Source organism: Chrysochloris asiatica, unplaced genomic scaffold (assembly GCF_000296735.1).
Source record: "Chrysochloris asiatica unplaced genomic scaffold, ChrAsi1.0 scaffold00183, whole genome shotgun sequence".
NCBI lineage: Eukaryota > Metazoa > Chordata > Mammalia > Afrosoricida > Chrysochloridae > Chrysochloris > Chrysochloris asiatica.
In genome coordinates, this window is record NW_006408701.1 from 2,595,020 (window position 1) to 2,618,493 (window position 23,474).

Below are 23,474 nucleotides of genomic sequence, written 5' to 3' on the forward strand. Positions count from 1 at the left end.
TCTGGATAAAGGTCTCTTATTCTGCTTGTGCTTTTCTCCCTTGATGATCCTAGGGGCCTCTGTTTCTGGACTGTAAGATTGACCACTCCCCTGTTTTTGTTACAAAACTATTACCTTTACAATTACAACAGTCGCAATTAGTTATGATAACAATTACTCACTATTGAATCATAAGAATCTTATCCCCATCTCTTTTTACCAGACCCATCTAGACAAGATGAAAACTATTCAGTGGGGACTCTTTCTTCCCCATCCCTCCCCCAACACTCTTAAACTAAACTTGAAACCTTGTAAGCCAGTCACTTCATGCCTTTATCACCCCCTCATTTTAGGTAGCCAATGTCTAAGTTGCCCATCCTTATCTAACCTGTGTACAGAGGGGATAGCACTGATACTTGATGTGAAGACTCCTTCTCTCTCTGTTGGTATTTTCAGCTACTACATCTACAAGTATAGGTCAAGTTCATCGAATTGTAGCAGTTTACACTTGTTTCCTTTATCAAAAGTTGTTTTATTCTTTTTTTTTTTTATCTTCCTCTAGTCAAGTTCTGATTATCAAGCCATCGAGGCTACGTCAAATGGATACTATCTGCAACTTTGGTGTTCTTGTGCGACCCCTCTTATTTCCTATCAGCTATATGCTTCCCTCTCAGCTCTAGCCCTCTGAGGCTATGACACTGGACATATTCCTGTGGCTATGTCCTTGTCCATAGGCTCAGGTGTCCCCAGGTCTCATCATACTTTGGACCAACCAGCCCTTCTTCTTCTTCTCTCTCTCATCTCCAGGTCCATGAGAGTCTATGAAATGTGGCTGAACTCAGCCCATTTCTTCACTGCTGCCTTTGCTCCTCTTCCACTCACCAATAGACCAATGTGGTTGCCAGCAAGCTCACATGCCTGCTCATGTGTTCCCTTTGAGTTTCAGTCTTGGGGGGTGGGGGGTTGTCCTGAAGGACGTTGATTGATTGCCTTGATAGCTTTCTGGTGAACAGCTTGCTTATTCTTATAGTAGCCTGTCATACTAACATTTCTGTTTTGGGTTTTTCCTGTTGATCTTTCTTTGAAGATGTTATCTTCTACCGATCTAGTTGTTCCAGGCTGGCCTGCTAGTTCTTTCTAGTGGGAAAGTCCCACCTCAGAAGGTTGTGAATAGGACTCAGGATTCTAGCTAATAGGCTCTGCAGGAGGCCTATTTCACGGGGCAAGTTGTAGAACCCCTTTTAGGTATTCCAATCAGTTATAGGCTAAAGACTGGCTTACAAGCTTTCTGTAATCATGTACCCCAAAATTCCTTTTTATCCAACTAAAGTTTCAATTTAACAATAGTAGTCAAAGGAAACCAATATTCATAAGACAGTCGAGCATCTTAGTATTATTTCCCCTCTTCAAACTATGCCTTGATCCTTGTATCCTAGAGCCCTGTTGTTCCAAGGTTGAGCATGCATCACTATTTACCTACATCCCATTTAGCCCATGCAAACCTGTCTCAGTGTTCCCCTATCTACCTTGTTCTTCCACCCCCTCCCACTTCTTGTGTACTGCCCTCCCCAAAACCCGAACTACGATGTGTCTGTCATAACATTTTATGGGGATTAAATACGTACATGTGAAAGTGATTAGAACTGCACTGAATAAGTACTATGATTTCAAAGTCAGCTCGAAAAGACAAAGTCAAACATTACAAGAAAATGTGCAAAGAGTCAGAAGACCAAAAGGGAAAAACACGCTCAGCATTTCTCAAGCTAGGGGAACTGAAGGAAAAATTCAAGCCTCGACTTTCGTTATTGAAGGATTCTATGGGCAAATTATTGAATTATGCAGAAAGCATCAAGAGAAGATGGAAGGAATACACAGATGGAAGGAATACACTGTAACAAAAGGAAATGGTTGATGTTCAACCATTTCAAGAGGTAGCATATGATCAAGGGCCAATGATACTGAAGGAGGAAGTCCAAGATGCACTGAAGGAATTGGCAAAGAACAAGGCACCGGGAATTGATGGAATAAAAATTGAAATATTTCATGAAAGTGAGGCAGCACAGGAGGCATTCACTCATCTATGCCAAGAAATGTGGAAGACATTTGGAAGAGATCCATATTTGTACCCATTCTAAAGAGAGGTGACCCAACAGAATGCAGATATCATCCGACAATATCTTTGATATACCATGCGAGTAAAGTTTTACTAAAGGTAATACAGAAACGGCTGCAAGCATACATTGACAGAACTTCCAGATTTTCAAGACGGATTCAGAAGAGGATGTGGAACACGGGATATCTTGTTGATGTCCAATGGATCTTGGCTGAGCAGAGAATACCAGAAAGATGTTTACCTGTGATTTTTTTGTATTGACTATACAAAGGCTTTCGATTGTGTGGATCATGACAAGCTATGGACAACATTGCGAAGTATGACTATTTCAGAACACATTGGTGCTCATGAGGAATCTGTATATGGACCAAGATTCAAACAAGATTCAAACAGAACAAGGGAACATTCCATGGTTTAAAATGAAGAAAGGTGTGTGACACGGTTGTATTCTTTCACCATAGTTATTCAACCTGTATGCTGAGCAAATTATCCGAGAAGCTGGGTTCTATGAAGAAAAATGTAGCATCAGGATTGGAGGAAGATTCATTAACAACCTGCGATATGCAGATGATACAACCTTGCTTGCTGAAAGTGAAGAGGATTTAAAATACTGACTGATGAAGATCAAAGACCACAGCCTTTGGTATGGATTGCATCTCAATGTAAAGAAAACAAAAATCCTCACCAATGGACCAATAAACAACATTCTTATCAACAGAGAAAAGATTGAAGTTGTCAAGGGCTTCATTCTTCTTGGATCAACCATCAACATTCATGGAAGCAGCAGTCAAGAAATCAAATGACATACTGCATTAGGCAAATCTGCTGTACAAGACCTTTTTAAAGTGTTGAAGAGCAAAGATGTCAACGTGAGGACTAAAGTGCGCTCTGACCCAAGCCATGGTATTTTCAATAACCTTATATGCATGTGAACGCTGGACAATGAATAAGGAAGACCATAGAAGAATTGATGCTTTTGAGTTATGGTGTTGGAGGAGAATACTGAAAGTGCCATGGGGTGCCAAAAGAACCAACAGATCTGTGTTGGAAGAAGTGCAGCCAGAGTGCTCTTTGGAGGCCAGAATGGCCAAACTTCGTCTCTCATACTTCAGACATACTGTCAGGAGGGACCAGTCCCTGGAGAAGGATATCATGTTTGGTTAACGTGGAGGGTCAGAGAAAAGGAGGAAGACTCCCAGCGAGATGGATTGGCCAACTGGCAGCATCAAAGGGCTAAAGTGTGGTAACAAGAGGTTGGCCCAGGATCTGGCAGTGCTTCATTCTGTTGTGCACAGGGTCACTATGAGTCGGTACCAACTCAATGGCACCTAACAACAACAACAAAGTATTTGTTATATAAAACAAATGAGTATATAATGATAAAGGCACAGGAAGTTAAGGTGTGTGCAAATTTATAAATTTTACCAAATTTTGAAAGTATTTATAAAAAATAAACAGTCCTTTACAACATGAATGAATCTGGAGGACCTTATTCTGAGTGAATTAAGTCAATCATAAATAGACAAATTTGTATGGTTCTGCTAGCATAAAAAGTCAAGAAAAGATATACACAAAGAAAGTATAAAGTTCTTTGATTGTTACCAGGGATGAGCTGGGAAGAGAGGGTGAGTCACTCCCTAGGTAGTAGACACTTGTTACTTTTGGTGATAGGAATGGCAGTTCCAAACATGGATGAAGTCAGTACAACTAGACCAAGGTAAACAAAGACACTAAGAAGTACAGGCGAAAAAGGGGACAGTTTTGGTAAATGCTACACCATATACTACTTACAATAAAAGTAAAAACAATAAAAAAGAGTGTGTGGTTATGTACATAGATATGGATGTGTATGTATATAGAAAGGTATATGTGAATGCACATGCATTTATAGGTATGTTATTGTTGTTGTTGCTAAGTGGCTTCAAGTTGGTTCCAAACCATAACGCCCCTGTATAGGGATTCCCAGGAGCAGTTGGTGAGCTTGAACCACTGACCTTGTGATTCAAACTGACTTTGCATCCCAGCGCATTAACCCACAGCGCCGTACCAGGACACACGTTTGTGTGCTGCATATATATGCACATACATAACAAACCACATAGGCTTCCTAGATATATCCAAACAACTTGTAGAATTGGCTTATAGGGTTAAAAGGCTTGGGATTGTCTCGGGAGGACAACTTAGTCAACTGTCATAACACAGTTCAAAAAGACAGTGTTCTATATTCTAGTTTGATGAGTAGTGTATGGGCTCTTAAAAGCTTTGTTCCTATGGAGCAAAGGAGAATGAAGGAAATCAAAGACTCAAAAAAGAAACTAAGCCACAGGGCTAACAACCCATGTGAACCACAGCTCTTACAACCTGAGACCAGGAGAACTACTGCTGTGACCAGGGACACAACAGAAGGTCCCAGATAGAACAAAACTCTAATTCCTAAAAAGGTCCTACTAGACCAATAGTGACTACAGGAACCTCCAAAACTATTGTTCTGAATTGAAGGTATCTCTGTAGGTCACCTTAGCGCCAAATAATAGTTAAGTGCCACTGAATCAGTGGCTGAGGGATTTGAACTGCTGATGTTGTAGTTAGCAGTCCAGTCCTACAGCACCACACCAGGACTCCCAAATAACAGACTGGTTTATAATATAAACAGTAGTATTCATGAATCCTAGTGTGGCACTGTAGGATCAGCACTGGACTACTAACCACAAGGTTGGTGGTTCAAACCCACTAGCCACTCCTTGGAAACCCTATATAGGGTTGCTATGAGTCAGGACCAACTCGATGGCACTTAACAACAATAATTCATGAGAAATGTGCTCCTTTAAACAGTGAACTAAATGAAGAGGCTAAAAAAAGTTTGTGGAAAATGGAATTAATTAGCTATACAGACATTAGTTTAGATTAAACAGAATGCTTCTTATAAACTACACGTTTTATTTGTTGTTGTTGTTAAGTGACGTCGAGTCGGTTCCAACCCATAGCGACCCTGTACAGGGTTTCCGAGGCTGTAAATCTTTACAGGAGCAGAAAGCCTCACCTTTCTCTCGCGGAACAGCTGGTAGTTTCAAACTGCTGACCTTATGGTTTGCAGCCCAATTTGTAACCACTATGCTACCAGAGCTCCTTACAGGTTTTATTTAGATCATTATAAATTCATTAAATACTCAGTAAAAATGTTCTATTTCACTTACCTTCATCTCTAACACTTTTAACTTTATTTACAGCACGTTCACCATATTCTTCAGCAAGGTGCTTTGCTCTCTTTACTGATTTTCCTAGGAACTTCTTTAGTTGAGTCCTAATCAAAATCAAAACAAAAAAAACCTCCAAAAACATTTCTCATGAACTCAAAAATTCATATGTTAACTCATTAGCTGTAACTGGTAAAGTATATTATTTTTAAATAATCCATTATTTAGCGTATCGATTTCCTAATGTGAATGATAACTCTCAACCATGGGAGGGGGGATGGGTGGGAGGGAGGGAGTGCTTAAATTACCTGGAGCCCCCAGATAATTTAATTTAGTGAGACTCGGGTGAGAGTAATCTGAAATGAAAACTTATTTTGAGGAAAACTGCCTTAGGGAGTTGTTCTTAGAAGCATATTTTACCAACAAAAACAAAATTTGTGGAGGTATTTACTTAAAAAATAGAATTCTTTGATAGCTTAAGAAAGTTCCCTGTCCCATGTCTTTCAGATTTAATATTCAGATGTAATAAAATTTGGCTGTGCTTTCCCAACAGGTACTTACAAATACAGTGTAACCCAAGTATGCATCTCAACCTTCTGTCAATAGAATGCATTTCTTCTTTTCCAGTAGTTTAGGCCTCAATTTTTACAGGTTAAAATTATGAACAAAAAATGTTCAAAGGAAAAAAAATGGGGAAATTTATTTTTAAAAACCAAGTTATGTGAGTTTATGATATTAACAATAGTGTTTGAAAAGATTGCTAAGATATATGTGTGTATGCATGTATGTATGAATATTTATATATATGTATATATACATATATACATATATATAGTTGTACTTTATGGAGTTCTGGTGTGGCGCTGTAGTATAAGCACTGGACTGCAAAACAAAAGGTCAGCAGTTCAAACTCACCAACTGCTTCTTGGAAACCCTATACAGGGTTATTATGAGTAGGCATTTAGCAAAGCAACAATTATATATATGTAAAGATGTTTGCTGAAGGATTATCTAGAATAGATAGAAACTACGAATAAGTGAAATTTTTATCCACAGTAGAATGAGTATATAATGCTGGTTTATCTATACAATAGAAAATGATCATATGCATGAGGCAAACCTCAGTTCTTGGAATATGCCTAGTTCTTTTTTTAACCCCAGGGCCATTGTACGTATGACTACTTATGCCTGAAACATTCCCCACCCGTCCCGGCAAACTGCTATTTATCTTTTAGATCTCAGATCAAACAGTCCTCAAGAAAGAGCCTTCCTTGACTCAGTTCTAGACTCAGTTTGGCTTTTACAGTATAGCCTCTCACAGCATGCCACACTTGTCTTCTACAAATGTTAAGTAGATTTATCTGTGTAATGACAGCTTCAGTGTCTACCTCTCCCATTTATCCTTAAGTTCTATGAGGGCAGCAATTAACTTGTTAACTATTTTCCAGCACTTAACTCCCATGTCCAGCACACACAGACTATACTATACTACTGTTACCAACAGGAAGAAATGGCGATGATAGATTAGATTTTTTTTCCATTATTAGATTTTTAAAAGCAGGTTGACCAACCATTTTTCTTGTTGTTAAATGCCACTGAGTTGGTTCCGATTCATATCAATCCCATATAAGGTTTCTGAGGCTGTAAGATTCCATTTTTTTCTGAGAAAAACAGAATTCTATGGCGTATAGAGCAAACCATTAACACTGATTATTTCAGTGGATGAGTTTAAGAGAGATTTTCATTTTCTGTTTTACTCAGTTCTGTATTACTTCTTGAAATCAGAAAGCAAAGATGTTAAACCATTTTTTTTTTAAACACTATAAGGTCTCTGCTATCTATATTCTGAAATTACGTTTTCTGGGTCAATTATAGATTTACTACTACTTTAAGAAAGCAAGAACACAGACATTTTAGTCATTTTGAAAGGGAATTATTTCACGAAGTCTCCTTAAGGAACAGAATTACTGTTACCATTTAATATATTTAGGGTCTTTGAAATGGATTGCAGATCGTGCCATTAATATTAGCTCTCTTCATACCCCCTGTCTTCAAAGCAGCAGAGCAAAACCCAAAGAAGCCAGAACCAAGGGCCAGTGTCTTCTGGCCATCAGCTGCTTCAACAGTTCACTCCAGCATTTAGTGTAAATACGTCACGACATGAGGAAAGACTGGAAAACATTGCTGTATATATAGCACAGTTGTTCTATGTAGGCCTGATTTATTATTTTTCTGATTCCTCAGAATACTACCTGACATGTCTTAGATGCCAACTTACATGCACTCACAATTTGCTTGCTTTTATTTTCCTGTGAATTTAGAAAAAAGATGACAAGAGCTTTAAAAATTAAGCAGACAGCGAGAGCAATGACTTTGACTAAACCTGAGAGTTTCTCTTAGAAAAATGCAAAAGGTTAGTGCATGAACTATGTAATATCTCTGCTGTCTATTCACCTGTCTCCTGAGTAATTCCTAATTCCTAGGTTCCTGATAGTTGCCATCGATAAACAGCCAAGTTCCAGATACCTGAGGTATTATTATACACTGCATTTGAGCAGATCTCTAAAAATTCTCATTGGCTCCTCTTCTATACGTTCCACACTTGGAAAAGAACAGACTCACATGGAGAATGTGCGTTGAGCCTTAGACTGAATTAGAGCCATTTAAGTAACTTGGTATGTTGTTATTTCAGTTGGCACTGAGATGATTCCTATTCGTGGAGACACCCTGTGTGCAGAATAGAACTGCATTCCATAGGGTTTCCTAACTGCGACATTTGAGAAGCAGATCATCAGCCTTTCTTTCTGAAGCGTCTTGGATGGGCTTGAACTGCCAACAATTCGGCAAGTAGTTGAGTGTTGAATCAGTTGTGCCACCCAGGGACTCCAAACTTATGAATAATAAAGCAAAATCCATAGAGCCGTATTGTGCTAGATGTTATTGTTGTGTGCTGTCAAGTTGATTCCGATTCACAGCAACCCAGTATATGGTTTCTGAGGCGGTAATTCTTTATGGGGGCAGAAAGCCTCATCTTTCTCCCACAAAGTCGCTGGTGGATTCGAAATGCTAATCTTATGATTAGCAGTCCACTGTGTAACCCACTATACTACCAGTGCTCCTGTGCTAGATGTTAGCAGGGGAAATAAATGTAAAATAATAGAAGGGTGATCACAATCCTAATGCAACAGATACTTAATTGTATATCATGTAATTTATCTTGCTTTCTAAATAAAGAAGTTTAATATATGATCAAAGGCAAAAGTGAGTTATGTAGATTTTAGGTATCAATAAGGCTGAAAAAAAAAAAAAAGAAATGAACTATGAATTAGATTAGCCAGGAAGAATCTCATATAGTTGGGTTTAGAAAGACAAGCTGGATCTACAGAGATGAAGATGAAGAAACAGATAACATCATGGAGGGCAGTCGTGGTTCTTCTAACAACATCTCTTTTGGTACCTACTATCAGTAAAACAGGAGTCCTGGTGTGGCACTCTGGGTTAATGCATTGGACTACAAGTTCGTTTGAATTGCAAGATCGGTGGTTCAAGTTCACCAGCCACTCCTTGGAAACCCTATACATGGTCACTATGATTCAGAACCAACTCAACAGCACTTAACAACAATGAGAAAATATAGGGATAATGCAAAATTTACTGATTTTCTACCACATGCTATAAAAAGAATAACACAGACTCAAGGAACTCATAATCCATTGGCTGGGGACAAGGGAGTGGTGGTGGTAGGAAGTCATACTGAGTGGTTACAGTATAAATTTAACACAGCATGGGGATTCTCATATTCTCAAATGAAAAACACTTACGTTTTCTGTTTTAACCGTCCACCATCAGTATCTGTAGATTGCAACTGTATTTTCTCTTCATCATCTGACTGGGCTGCATCATTACTGTAAGAAGGGGGAAGAAGTCAATTAATAAAAAACTGTGTCTCTTGCATGGTTCAAAATCCCTATTTATATCCCACCTGAATTTAGAGATCATCTCAAGAACAGATTTCATACATTAAACACTAAAGACCAAAGACCAGAAGAGTTGTGGGATGACATTAAGAACATCATACAGGAAGAAAGCAAAAAGTCATAAAGAAGACAAGAAAGATGGAAAAGATCAAAATGGATGTCAGAAGAGACACTGAAACTTGCTCTCCAGCATAGAGATGCTAAAGCAAATGGAATAAATGAGGAGGTACAAGAGCTGAACAGAAAATTTCAAAGGTCAGCTCAAAAAAGTCAAAGTCAAATATTACAACAAAATGTGCAAAGATCTGGAATCATAGAACCAAAAAGGAAGAACATGCTCAGCATTTCTCAAGCTGGGGGAACTGAAGAAAAAATTCAAGCCTCGACTTTCGTTACTGAAGGATTCTCTAGGCAAATTATTAATGATGCAGAAAGCATCAAAGAAGTTGGAAGGAATATACAGAGTCACTGCACCAAAAGGAAATGGTTGATGTTCAATTGTTTCAAGATCAAGAGCCAGTGATACTGAAGGAAGAAGTCCAAGGTGCATTGAAGGAATTGGCAAAGAACAAGGCACCAGGAATTGATGGAATACAAATTGAAATCTTTCAAGAAAGTGAGGCAGCACAGGTTGCCAAGAAATTTGGAAGACCAACTGATTGGAAGAGATCTGTTATTTGTGCCTATTCCAAAGAGAGGTGACCCAAAGGAATGTATAAATCATCGGACAATCTCTTTGAGATCCCACATAACTAAAATTTTACTAAAGGTGATACAGAAATGGCTGCAAGCATACATTGACAGAGAACGTCCAGAGGCTCAAGCCAGATTCAGAAGAGGCTGTGGAACGAGGGATATCATTGCTGATGTCCGATGGATCTTGGCTGAAAGCAGAGAATATCAGAAAGATATGTGCTTCATTGACTACACAAAAGCTTTCGACTGTGTGGATCATGACAAGCTATGGACAACATTGCGAAGTATGAGTTTTATGGAACACTTAATGGTGCTCATGAGGAATCTGTACCTGGACCAAGAGGCAGTTGTTTGAACAGAACATGGGAACACTGAATGGTTTAAAATGAAGAAAGGTGTGTGACACGGTTGTATTCTTTCATCATACTTATTCAACCTGTATGCTGAGGAAACATTATCCGAAAAGCTGAATTATATGAAGAAAAACGTGGCACCAGGATTGGAGGAAGACTCATTAACAACTTGCGATATGCAGATGATACAACCTTGCTTACTGAAAGTAAAGAGGACTTAAAACATTTATTGATGAAGATCAAAGAGCACAGCCTTAGGTATGGATTGCATCTCAATGTAACAAAAACAAAAATCCTCACCAATGGACCAATAAACAACATTCTTATCAAGGAGAAAAGATTGAAGTTGTCAAGGACTATATTCTTCTTGGATCAACAATCAACACTCATGGAAGCAGCAGTCAAGAAATCAAAAGATGTATTGCATTAGGCAAATCTGCTGCACACGACCTTTTCAAAGTGTTGAAGAGCAAAGATGTCAGCTTAAGGACTAAGGTGCGCCTCTGACCCAAGCCATGGTATTTTCAATAACCTCATATGCATGCGAAAGCTGGACAGTGAATAAGGAAGACCGTATAAGAATTGATGCTTTTGAGTTATGGTGTTGGAGGATAATATTTAAAGTGCTGTGGGCTGCCAAAAGAACAAACAGATACGTGTTGGAAGAAGTTCAGCAAGAGTGCTCCTTGGAGGCCTGGATGCCCAAACTTCATCTCTAATACATCGGATATGTTGTTAGGAGAGACCAGTCGCTGGAGAAGGATATCATGTTTGATAAGGTGAAGGGGGAGAAAAAAAGAAGAAGACCCTCAGTGAGATGGATTGGCAAAGTGGCAGCATCAAATGGGCTCAAGTGTGGTAACAATTGAGAGATTGGCCCAGGATCGGGCAATGTTTAGTTCTGTTGTGCATAGGGTCGCTATGAGTTGGTACTGACTCAATGGTACATAAACAACAACAACATACCACTAGCAAATCTTTCAGAATGAGAAAAAAAGCATTTGTTAACATGCTTTATACAATGTATATTTAAGTAACGATCCTGAGAATTTAAAGAGTACAGAGACTAAAGTATAGAGTCTTTAAGGAAGTTTGAACCACAAGGTCGGTGTTTCAAGCTCACAAGCCATTCCTTGAAAACCCCATACAGGGTCGTTATGAGTTGGAACTGACTCGATGGCATTTAACAACAATAACAATGTACAAAATGTAAGTGAATGTAATTTATGAACTTCGGAAATACTATTAGAAATAAGGCTACTTTCTGTACAAAATATGCTACACAAAAATTAACTTTCAGGTATCTTCTTCCTCCCCACTCATCACAAATATTATGAGTTATAATAAAAAAAAAACCTTGTTTTTACAGAAATCATTCCTTAGATCTTCATACATCTCACCATATAGAGTGAATCCATTAACTCTAAAAGTCACTTTTTAACCCTACAAAGACAATAAAAATAAAAATTTTGATCCTTAAAGCAAGGTTTCGGATGGTTTTGACATGGTACTGTTGACTCAGTGTCAGTGGGTTGAGCTTGATTGGTTGGTGTCGGGTGCTGTAGAGTCAATTTTGACTTATTGCAAGCCAGTGTGACAGAGGGAAAGTGCTCTACAGGGATTTACTGGTTGTAATCTCTACAGGAGCAGACTGCCAGGTCTTTCTCCCTTGGAGTTGCTGGGTGGGTTCGAACCAACAACCTCTCGGTTAGCAGTCAAGTGATTAGCCATTGTGTCACCATGATTCCTTTTACTGTCTCTAGCATAATAGAAATAATTTTAAAACAGAAGAAAATAAATAGTAGTAAGTTTAATTAATTAATGTTTTTTCCCAAGTGACTGCAATTCTGAGAAGTTTAACAATACATGCATAAATTAATTCCAGACTAATAAAAAAAAAGATGAAAGGAAATCAAATTAGAACATGTCACAGTACATAAACAGAAATATTCCCCATTTGGACTACAAATGAAATATAATGTTAAGCCGTACCTTACATATTCCTTCGTCCTCCTCATGATGTGCAGAGTGAGAGGATTAATACCTGTTGGCAGTTTCTCTTCTGCAAGACTTAAAGGTATTTCTTCCCCGGTGTCCAGGTTCTTAATCATTACACTGGCTAAAATTTCCTGAAGTAAAGAATACCAATGAGATGTAATTTTCTTTTTGAGTCTACAAAATCCTCAAAGATGTAAGTGAAGGATTTTCTGTGAACAGTCAAGAGTGTTTATAATTTTAAAAACATTTTTATTGAGATATATAATTCACATACCATAAAATGTACCCATTTCTTTTAGAGTACAATTAAATGATTTTTTGTATATTCAGAGTTGTGCCAACATTACCCCTCTTTATGTTTAGAACATTTTCATCACCCTCAAAAGAAACTCTGTACCTATTAGCAGTCTCTCCCCATCACCCTCTCTGTAGCCCCTGGCAACTGCTCAGCTGCTTTCTGTCTCTAAGGAGTCTATTGCTAGACATTTCCTATAAATGGCTTCTTTGACTTTGTATTAACGTTTTCAATATTTCATCCATGCTGTATCAGGTACTTCACTCCTTTTGACTGCTGAAAATTGTTCCATTTTATGGCTATACTATATGCACATTATTGTTGTTGTTAAGTGCCGTAGAGTTGGTTTCAACCCACAGCAACCCTGTATAGGGTTTCCAAGGAGCGACTGGTGAGCTTGAGCTGCCGACCTTGCAGATCAAACCAACCAACTTTGCAGTCCAGCGCATTAACCCACAGCACCACACCAGGACTCCAAATCCACATATAGTCAGTGGTTTATATATCAATTCAATAGTTGAGGGACATTTTCACTGTTTACACCTTTTATCTACGAGAAATGTCGCTACGAACATCTGTGCATGATGTTCTATGTGGAAATTTGCTTTTATTTCTCTTGGGTATACCGAAGAGTGAAATTGTTGGGTCATATGGTAGCTCTATGCTTAATATGTTGAGAAACTGTCAAACTGTTTTCCAAAAGTACAATATTTTTTTTAATGTGCTGTTTAAAAGGAATAAAACATAAAATTTTGCTTTAAAACTTTACTGTGAGCTCTCTGGGTGTGGCACTAGCTGGTGACGAGATGGCTAAATGCACCAAGAAGGTTGGAATCGTCGGTAAATATGGGATCCATTATGGTACCTCCCTCAGGAAAATGGTGAAGAAAATTAAAATCAGCCAGCATGCCAAGCACACTTGCTCCTTCTACAGCAAAACCAAAATGAGAGACGAGCTGTGGGGCTCTGGCACTGTGGTTCCTGTATGAAAACGGTGGCTGGTGGTATCTGGACCTACAACACCACCTCTGTAGTCACAGTAAAGTCCGCCAGCAGAAGACTGAAGGAACTGAAAGACCCGTAGAAGCTCCACCACCTAAACCTGTCTAGCCTGTAATAAATGGGTTAATTTATATAACAGGGGAAAAAAAGCCTTCATTGTGAATTAACTGACCTATATTGTTAAGTGCTATTGAGTAGTTCTGACTCATAGCAATCCTGTATAGAGTTTCCAAGGAGAGGCTGGTGGGTTTGAACCACTGATATACTAAACAATTTTAATGGTAAGATGCACTGAGTCGTCTGCATATACTGTTTATTATATACTGAGTTGGTATATATTGTACATTATGTACAGAGTCTGTATATACTGTACATTGCTGATGCTGTTGTTAAGTCGCTGAGCAGGAGAGAGATGAGGCTTTCTGATCCTGTAAGGTTTACAGCCTTGGAAAACCACGTAAGTCAGAACCGATTCGACAGCACATAATTACCACCACCACTATACTGGTATAAAAACATGTAATATCTATAATATCAAGTTCTTTTAATTTGACTTCCTATCAAATATGGCCCTTGCTTTTAATAGATGTATTCCATTATATAACTGTGTGAAAGGGCAAGTTTAAGGCAAAGTTGCAAGATCCAGTATATTAAAAACAAACAAAAACTTAAACTAGCTTCAATTTTCATTTGTCTCCTATGTTATGAGTTTTATATTTCACCTTTGTAAGAAACAATGCCCCCAAAATCTAACCATACCTCATCAGTAAGCTCTCTTCCGGAGTTGGATCTAGGTCTCTGAGGGCCTATCACTTCACCTGCTATTGTCTGCCCATCAGGTGCTTTTCCATTTTCCTGAAATGAAAATTTGATAAACACAAAAGTAGACAGAGTCAATTTCTATACATTTCCAATTACTCACTACCACACATGTTGTTGTTGTTATTAAGTGCCACTGGGTTGGTTCTGACCCATAGAGACCCTGTATAGAGTTTCCAAAGAGTGATTGGTGAGCTTGAACCACCGACTTTGAGGTTCAAACCAACTTTGCAGTCCAGCATACTAGCCTGCAGTGCCACACCAGGACTACCAGCAATTTAAATATAACATTCCGTTTGTCCTTTCTTGTTCCTAGCATGCTGAAAAAAAATTAGGTGCCAAATCTGTTGCTGCTGCCTATGAAATACTCTATTTCAGAAGTCCTAAAAACAAATCAATGGTCCACATGGTCCTGGCCATAAAGCAGTTCTCTAACCCTATATAGGACTTCTGGTGTGGCGATGGAGGATCAGTAATGGATGCAAACCACAAGGTCAAAAGTTCAAACTCACCAGCTGCTCCTCGGAAACCCTATATAGGGCTTCTATGATTTGGAACTGACTTGACGGCACTTAACAACAACAACCAGTAGAATAATGGCAGCACAGAAGTTGCTATTAATCAGGGCTATAGGTTGCTATCTCTAAGGCAGGGGTCAGCAAACTTTTCCTGTAAAGAGCCAGGTGGTAGATTAAGACTTTTCTGGGTCTTATACACATATTCTTCACTTTTAAAAAACAATCCTTTAGAAATGTAAAGGTTATTCTTAGCCCAAGGATCAGTGGCATTACTGGGGTTTCTGTCAGCCAGTGTCATGGTGTCATTCATGATGTCACACATCCCAAACCCTATCAGACCATACAGAGTCCTCAGTAATGTTTATTATTGATTGTAACCAAAGACTAAGATGTGACAGAGTTGAAATTGCTGAAGTGTAGTATTTCTTAGATTATATGAATGGTTATAAAACACGTTGTTTTATAACATCTTTCTACACTGAATTATGGAGTCCTGGTGTGGCGCTGTGGGTTAATGTGCCAGACTGCAAAGTCGTTTGAACTGCAAGGTCAGCGGTTCAAGCTCACCAGCTGCTCCTCGGAAACCCTATACAGGGTTGATAGCATTTCACAACAACAGCAACAACACTGAATTACAGCATTACTAATTACATTATTAGTAATTGAGATGAAGTCTTTTAAACTTTTTCTCCTATTCTTTTTTAAATGATTACTTCATTTCCCAAAACGTTATTGACATAGGTTCACAAATACTACTTACCAAAATATTGTAGCTAATACACCAAAAAATTTGACAAAATTGGCAATTATAATAAAACTAGCAGCAACAAAAACAACAGTGAGTACTTGTAATGAGTGCGGAGGAAACCACAGAATTTGAAGCATCACTGTAATTGGGTAATAATGACAGCTCTGAGCAGGGAGCATTAGAAGGTCCAAAAAAGGAAATTAGCATGGAGTTTTATCCTTTTACAGGTATACTGATACATGCAGCTGGGCTTATGAAAAATGTTTTTGTTGTTATAACTAACCACAGGGGTATTTTTACATAAAAAAAAAATTATACATTTCTCTGAAACATTGCACAAAAACTTTTCAGACAGCTATTTTGGAGTCGAGTCACCTCCTCTGACAGTGTCACTCACACGGTCCAGTCTGTACCCCTTATACTCTGCCAAGTGAGACCACTGCCACGGACCTTAAAAAACCAGGCTGCTGCTGAGCCCTGATCTAAGACTATGAGAGGACTATACTCAGCTATCTGCAGTCTTTAACAGTCTCTGGGATGAATGAGATTTGGCCTTTAAGTGTGTCTTCAAGTTAAATTTGTAGGTAAATCCAACCAGGTACACATGGTTCTTATTTACCCTTACTTTAGTGCAGAAAAAGCTCAAAGCCTTTTCAATGATATTAAAGATTGCACATGCAGCAAGTAAGGATGATTGTGCTGTTGTTAGTAGGGGTTGGTTCAATCATTTCAAAATGATAGCAAATTTACATAGCATTAAAGGGCAAGAGGAAGACCCCCAGCGAGATGGACTGGCAAAGGGGCACCACCAATGGGCTTAAGTGTGGCAACAATTATACGGTTAGCCCAGGACTGGCAGTGTTTCATTCTGTTGTGCATAGGGTCACTATGAGTCAGTACCAACTTGATGGCACCTAACAACAACAATAAATTGTCTTTAAGTCAAGGTGGTGGTGGTTATGTGCCACAGGGTTTCCAAGGCTGTAAATCTTTATGGAAGCAGAAAGCCTCATCTTTCTCTCGTGGAACAGCTGGTTTCAAACTGCTGACCGATTCGTAACCACTACGCTAGTTGTTTCTAAGTCCAAGGTTCATAACCCACTCCACCACTGCTACCATTTAAGTAAACCTTGAGTTCCAGAATGTGATTATGACAAAATTCATGCTATCATACCCACTGCCTGGTGTATGACGTTTTTCATGATTAGTTAACAGGAAATTAGTTTTTAAATTCTCAATTTTGACCAATATAGGTCAGGTACATGAAGATTATCATTGGAATTTACTAATATCAATAAATAGCATCTGTCAGTTTTTCAATGTCTACTAAATGCCATGTACTGGTTATAATTTAGCTAACCTCATCTTTGCAACAAACCTTCAGGAAGTTTGTTTTTGTTTCTTTCATTTTGTAAATAGGGCATCTTGACACTCATCTGGTGAATAGCCTATTAGGGTCACCCAGCTTGATATTAGCAGAGCTAGACAAGAGAAACAAGGAGGCCAGGTTAGGGAAACAAGAAACTATTTGCCCTGGAGAAGAAAGAAGGTTTAACAATCAACAAATCAGTTTATTGCAGCAAGTTGTGAAAAGCCTTTATCAAATCTAACACCAATTTACCAACCTGAGCAGTAACTACTTTATCTCCACTGGTGGCACTTGCCAAATCAAGAGAAGGCTGAGCATCCTTGACTGTGCTCTCTGAAATTATGTTTGTTGTTAGGAGAGTATCAGACATTATGCTTTCTTTGGCAACTGTAATGACAATAATAACAGCAATAATGTATATTTATACAGGATCTTATACAAATCTTATAAAATGTTTTTACATTTGTTTGATTCTTAAAACAACCCTGTAAGAAAGTTTTATTACTCTTGCTTTATTTATAAGGAAGCCAAAACCAGAATAAGGCTTACTGCTGTCAAAATCAATTCCACCACAGAGTCACCCCACAGGACAGAGCAGAATTACACTATAGGGTTTCCAAGTTGTAAATCTTTACAGAAACAGACTATCACATCTTTCTCTTGTGGAGTGGCTGGTGGGTTCGAACCGCTGAACTCTGGTTAACAGTCAAGTTCTTTAATCACTGTGCCACCAGGGCTCCTTACATATGAGAAAATCAGGATCCAAACAGTTTAACTTCCTCAAGGCTACACAACCAGGATTTGTATTCAGAGTTTAACTCTCCAAATCTCAAGCAGTTGTCACCATACACCAAACAGTAACAGATTTGAAAGTTAGAAGTCTACTGAAATGTTCAATGATAGCAAGATAACATCACTAATATAAACGTTTTCATTTTCTGTATGTTACTAAAGAAAAAAATTTCTTACATGGTTTACAACATGGCTTTACATAGCATAAACTGCATTAAAAACCAGAAATCTTAGTCATTTCAATTAAAATTTTTTTCCCATAAAAAGTATTTCTCAACTGATACTTGCCTTCTAGATCAGGAGTTTTAAGAACCTCAAATTCAGATTCACTTTTCTTTTTCCTGGGTGGTGGAGCAGGTCTCGAGGGAGGTGGGGGTCTAGGAGGTGGAACATTAGTTGGAGGGGGTGGGCGTGCAGGAACAGGCTTCTTTGTACTAGCCACTATATCAGGTTCTGGAGTAAGCTGTCTTGGAGGTTTGGCAGGAGCTACTTCTTCTTCTGCTGCAGCAAAATCTTTACTAGATAGGGAATTTGAAGATGCAGGTTCGAGAACATCACTTTGTCTGACTTCCACAGTTTCCTTGTTTAATTCTTCTGCTTCAGTTTCAGGTACATTAAGCTGCTCAGTTGAACTTGTTTCAGTTAACGTTGTTATTTCCTCTACTGGCTTCTCATCAGTATAATCAGAAAGGAAACATTTTTTAGGTTCAAATTCAGCTTCTTCAAATGCATTCTGACTCTCAAGTTGTTTGGAATCTTCCTGTAGTACTTGATCTATGGCTAACAGTCCAGACATACTGCTAAGATCTGTTCCAGTCGCCTCATCAGAGAGTCCTTTCCCTTTGGAGTCCAAAGAGTCATCTTCAAGTTGTAGTACTTTTTGACTTTCCTCAATAATACTTTCAATAATCTGATGAAAGGTTAAAAATTAATTAAAAAAATAATAAAGCTAGGTATAAGAACATGGTAGTTAAGAAAAGCATGGTAGACCTGAGTGTTTTTGTGTATACCCCTGTACCCCCTTCCATAAAAAAGAAAGAAAAACAGAGGGAATGGAAGCAAATAAAAATAATGTACGGAGGAAATTATAATCATTGCAATGAAACGATGGTGGTAAAGCCGATGTCCTCCCATGTAAACTATCGCTTAGTTCACAATGAAAAAAGCAAAAACGGGGGGGGGAGGGCAGTATTATGTTCTCAGAAGATCTGAAACATTAATACAAATAAAAAATAAACACACATACACAAACACATGGTAGTTAATGATGCATATAGTATTTACTATGTGTCAGATAATATTATTAACATTTGCATATTTTTCATCTTTATATAAATGCTATTAGCACTCTTACTTTACAAATGACGAAATTAGGACAGAGAGCTCAAGAGATTTGTCCATGGTCACAAAGCTAATAAGCAGTAAAGCTAGCATATAAACTCAGGGAGTTAGGCTCCACAGAATCTGTAATTTGAATCATTATATTAGGAGATTTGTGCAGTCAAATCTGTAAAATAATGTTCAAGACTAAAATTACATTAAGACTCATAACACTGTAATGAATTTACTTATTCATTGTAATAACAGTCTACTGGTTTGAGCCTAGTTAACAAAATCCTGAGAATCAAAATTCACCCCGTCTAAGAATTCAAGCTGTTTAGCTGGGAACTCAAGCATGACAGAAAGAGACAGCAGATTAGTAGAAACATTAGCATTCTTAAACAGACGACATCCAATGCCTCACTGTTCAGACTGACGGCAGAGCCATGGAAAGACTTCAAATACCCAGTACATCTTGCCATTTTTCCATTTAATTTTTTATCTGCAGCTGAAAAAAGTTGATAGGCTCTGGGTGTCTTCTAAAAATATTTAGAAAAAAATATTTTCTTCCAAGTCCTGTCAGTACTAACACATTAAAATTTACAGATCACCCCTCTTTCTACTATGTCCAACCATGGATGATTTCTGCTTTCTCTGATCCTTGGCTTCAGAAAGAACAGTGTCTCAGAGCCACCCTGGTCTGGTTTTCAACAAAATGCTGCTCACTAGAACTGGAAATGCTGCTGCTCAATAGTATCCATCCCGGATTGCCTACATATCGATGCTACACAATAGCGTATATCTCCATCTTCAAATATTTAATCCTAAACTTACCTCACTTTTACCAGAGAAATATTAAATAGAGCCCACTTCATTTGTCAGTGAGATGGACCCTGAAGACGAAGACCTTAGTGAAAACAGAAACTGGATTTCAGTGGGCTAAAGAATGAAATCCACAACTAGATGATGTGGTGCTGTAGGATAAGCACTGAACTACATAGTTGGTAGTTCAAATCCACCAGCTTCTCCTCAAAAATCCTATACAAGATTGCTATGAGTCAGAATCGACTTAACGGCACTTACAACAACACCAACAAAGAATGAATAAGATGAAAAAATAGAAATAGTCAATACACTCTATTTTTTCAAGAAGCTTGCTTCTAAAAGAAGAGGTTACTGGAAGGTAATTTAGGATTTTATAAGCTAAGGGGAAAGAGCCAATGTATAGGAAGATAACAGAGCAAAGCTCTGGTAAAGAAAAGAAAGAAGGCCTACTGTGGGTTACACAAAATATACACCTTCTCATTTAATCATCACATAGGCTTTATAAGGCAGCTGAACTCTCTCTCTCTCTTCCATAAAAGCAGAGATTTGATGCAAAAGATTAGGAATTTTGTCCAAGGGCCCACAGCTTGTAAATTACAAAATCAAAATTTAAATCCAGGTCTCTCTAAGAAATCTTGTGTTCTCTGCATTATAATCATGATAATCTGGACAGGAAAAAGCAAGGATACTACGCTGTGAGTGATGACTATGGAAAGTGGTAAGAGATAAAAATGAAATTGTAAATGAAGGAAGTAAGATATGATAGAAACTGGAATAAATCTAGGTTTCTAAGCCTATCATATGTCTATGTACAGTAGGAAGACAGGTTATCTGCTAAAAGTGAGTAAGATGCAAGTAGACCTAAGGAACATGAATTGAGTGTAAAGATTTGAAATAACCACTACACATAATGGAAAGGCCCATGCTATAAGGGTGAAAAGCAAGTGAAGAATTCTGTCTTCTCTAATCCCTTTAGAGCAACCTCGTTCTTATTATTTACTAATTTAAAAACTAAATGCAAATAAAAGGAAGTATATAGACGATCTTGGTATACTTATTTCCTCCATAACTGTGATGCATTCTGTGAAACAGGACATTATTTATGTGATTGGGTGTTGTGCAGCCATATTAAAACCTTATGGGAGCCCACTATAATCAGTTGTCCTCATTCCTGCTGCTGACAGAGGCTGGAAATGGGGTGCTGGTGGCAGCAGCAGCTGAGAGAGCAGGGGCTGGGAGCACAGTGAGAAGAATCAAGTGGGGAAGGAGTGTAGTGTGTCTTACCCATGGTGCCACTCATCTGAATTACAGGGAACAGCCCGGGCTCCACAGCCACCGCCACTGCTGTCACCAGTAACCCATTGGAGAAAGCCTGCCTCACCTGTTTGTATCCCACCTGTGGTCCAGTGCTACAAGAATTTGGGTTTGGGGGTCTTTTAAATCATTGTTATTAAGTGCCATTAAGTCAGTTCCAACTCACAGCAATCCTGTATAGGGTTTTTCAAGAGTGGCTGCTGAGTTTGAATTGCTAACCTTGTGGTTCAAATTGACCTTGTGGTCCAGTGCTTATCCTACAGCACTATACCAGGACTCCACGGTTGTTGTTAAGTGCGGCTGAGTCAGTTCCGACTCACAGTGACCTGGTATGGGGTTTCTGGGGAGCGTGTGGTGGATCTGAACTGCTGAACTTGCAGACCAAATCTATATTGCAGTTGAGTGCTTGTCCTACGGCACCACACCAGGACTCCACACGACTCCATTAAGGGAAATTATAAATAAAGGAGAGCACCTTTCCTTTTAAAACAAATACACAATCAGACATTGACTGAATGGACATTAACTGGTGCACTTGACAGTACTTAACAGCAATAATATGCTTGGTTATGCCTTTAACTCTGTCTTTCTAAATCCTATACATCCATCAAGTATCAGTTCAGATGCTACTTCCTTCATCAAATCTTCCTCATTCCAACTCCCACACAAGAAGTGAAGTCTTCCTTTGTGTTCTTATAATAGTTTGCAAGATTATTTGAATATTTATTATAGTAAGTTTTGTGTTTATCTGATTTTCTCTATTAAAATGCAATCCACTTTAGAGCAGGGTCCTTATATTGGTCCTCACAGCCCTTATCATTAATACTTAATAGTTAACTGAATTGAAAAGGCTTGGATTTAAAATGTGATACCTGAAGTCTTAAGCCTCAGTCTACTGCCTCATATTTTCTCCTATTTTCTCAGCTTCTAAGCTTTTTTCTTGGCTACCAACTACAGAAGTCTACCCAGTGGTACTTTATCACTCCCAAAATAATTCTTAAAAAGGGGAAGAAAAGTAATATTAGAAAAATTGGAAGCAATCCAAGTGACCAACAAGAATGGTTACATGTACTATAAAACACTCGTTTAATGGAAAATGATGCATGAAATGAAAACTGATTATTGAAATCATGTAAAAATATGAGGACAATCCAAAAATGGCAAGAGGAAAATGTAGAGTATTAAATTTTATCTATACTACAATTAGGCAAAACAGTAACAACAACAAAACAGATGAGGACCAGATTGGGGGAAAAAAAAGCAATTTTTTGTTAGTGTAGAATTGTGGTCAATTTCTTATTTTAAAAAATGTTTCATATTTATCTTATTTGTGCTGACATACAGTATCAACACTTCTCCCCACAAGGGCAACTCTTCCTTTTAAAGGGAAACGTGACCAACATGAAAATATGTAGTCAATTACATTTCTAAACTTGATAAAGGTAGAACAGTGGTTCACAATTAGGAGTGATTTTGGCCCATCTTCCCATTTGTCAATGTCTGAAGACATTTTGGGTTGTCACAACAGCATTGTTGTTGTTGTTGTTGAGTGCCATTAAGTCAATTCCGACCCATAGCGATCCTGTATAGGGTTTCCAAGGAGCAGCTGGTGAGCTTGAACCTCCAACCTTGCAGTTCACACAGCTTTGCAGTTCGACACATTAACCCACAGTGCCACACCAGGACTCCAGTATTGGAAAGGGGAAAAACTATTGGGAATGGGGAGAACTATTGGCTTCTACTTGGGAAGAAGCCAGGGATGCTGCTAAACATAAAACAGTGCACCGCACATCCTCTCCCCATCAGAAAAAAAGTTATCCAACCCAAAATGTTAATAGTGCTGCCGTTGAGAAACTCTGGGACCTCCAGAAACTCACTGTCTAGAATAGTGCATGGAACACAGGAAGCACTCAGGACTTGTTTGAATGAACATACACCATCCTGCCTTTCTTCCTGTGTTTCACCTTGACATAGCAAACTCTCCATGAAATTTTTTTTTTATCTTGTGCTCAGTCTTCTAGTAAACTAATGTTGGAAGCATCACAGCATCAATTCTTTAAACATTATCAAAGGCATTATCAGAGTAATGACTTGTAAAGACACCAGAATGTATTGCACTGAACTTTCCAAAACTTTTAACTGCTAGTAGTAACTTAAAAAGC

General features: G+C 38.4%; 1 protein-coding gene across 3 annotated transcripts in view; it reads right to left on the reverse strand.

Annotated features, from left to right (window-relative positions):
• WDR44 (WD repeat domain 44) overlaps nt 1-23,474 on the reverse strand; it is a 122,776-nt gene that overhangs the window by 42,378 nt on the left and 56,924 nt on the right. For all 3 annotated transcript variants that reach the window (XM_006872110.1, XM_006872112.1, XM_006872111.1), the window contains 6 exons: nt 18,142-18,763; nt 17,318-17,448; nt 14,367-14,462; nt 12,305-12,441; nt 9,108-9,191; nt 5,287-5,393 (listed from right to left, as the gene is read on the reverse strand). In XM_006872110.1, the coding sequence (XP_006872172.1) occupies nt 5,287-5,393; nt 9,108-9,191; nt 12,305-12,441; nt 14,367-14,462; nt 17,318-17,448; nt 18,142-18,763 (1,177 nt within the window). The remainder of the gene's footprint in view (nt 1-5,286; nt 5,394-9,107; nt 9,192-12,304; nt 12,442-14,366; nt 14,463-17,317; nt 17,449-18,141; nt 18,764-23,474) is intronic.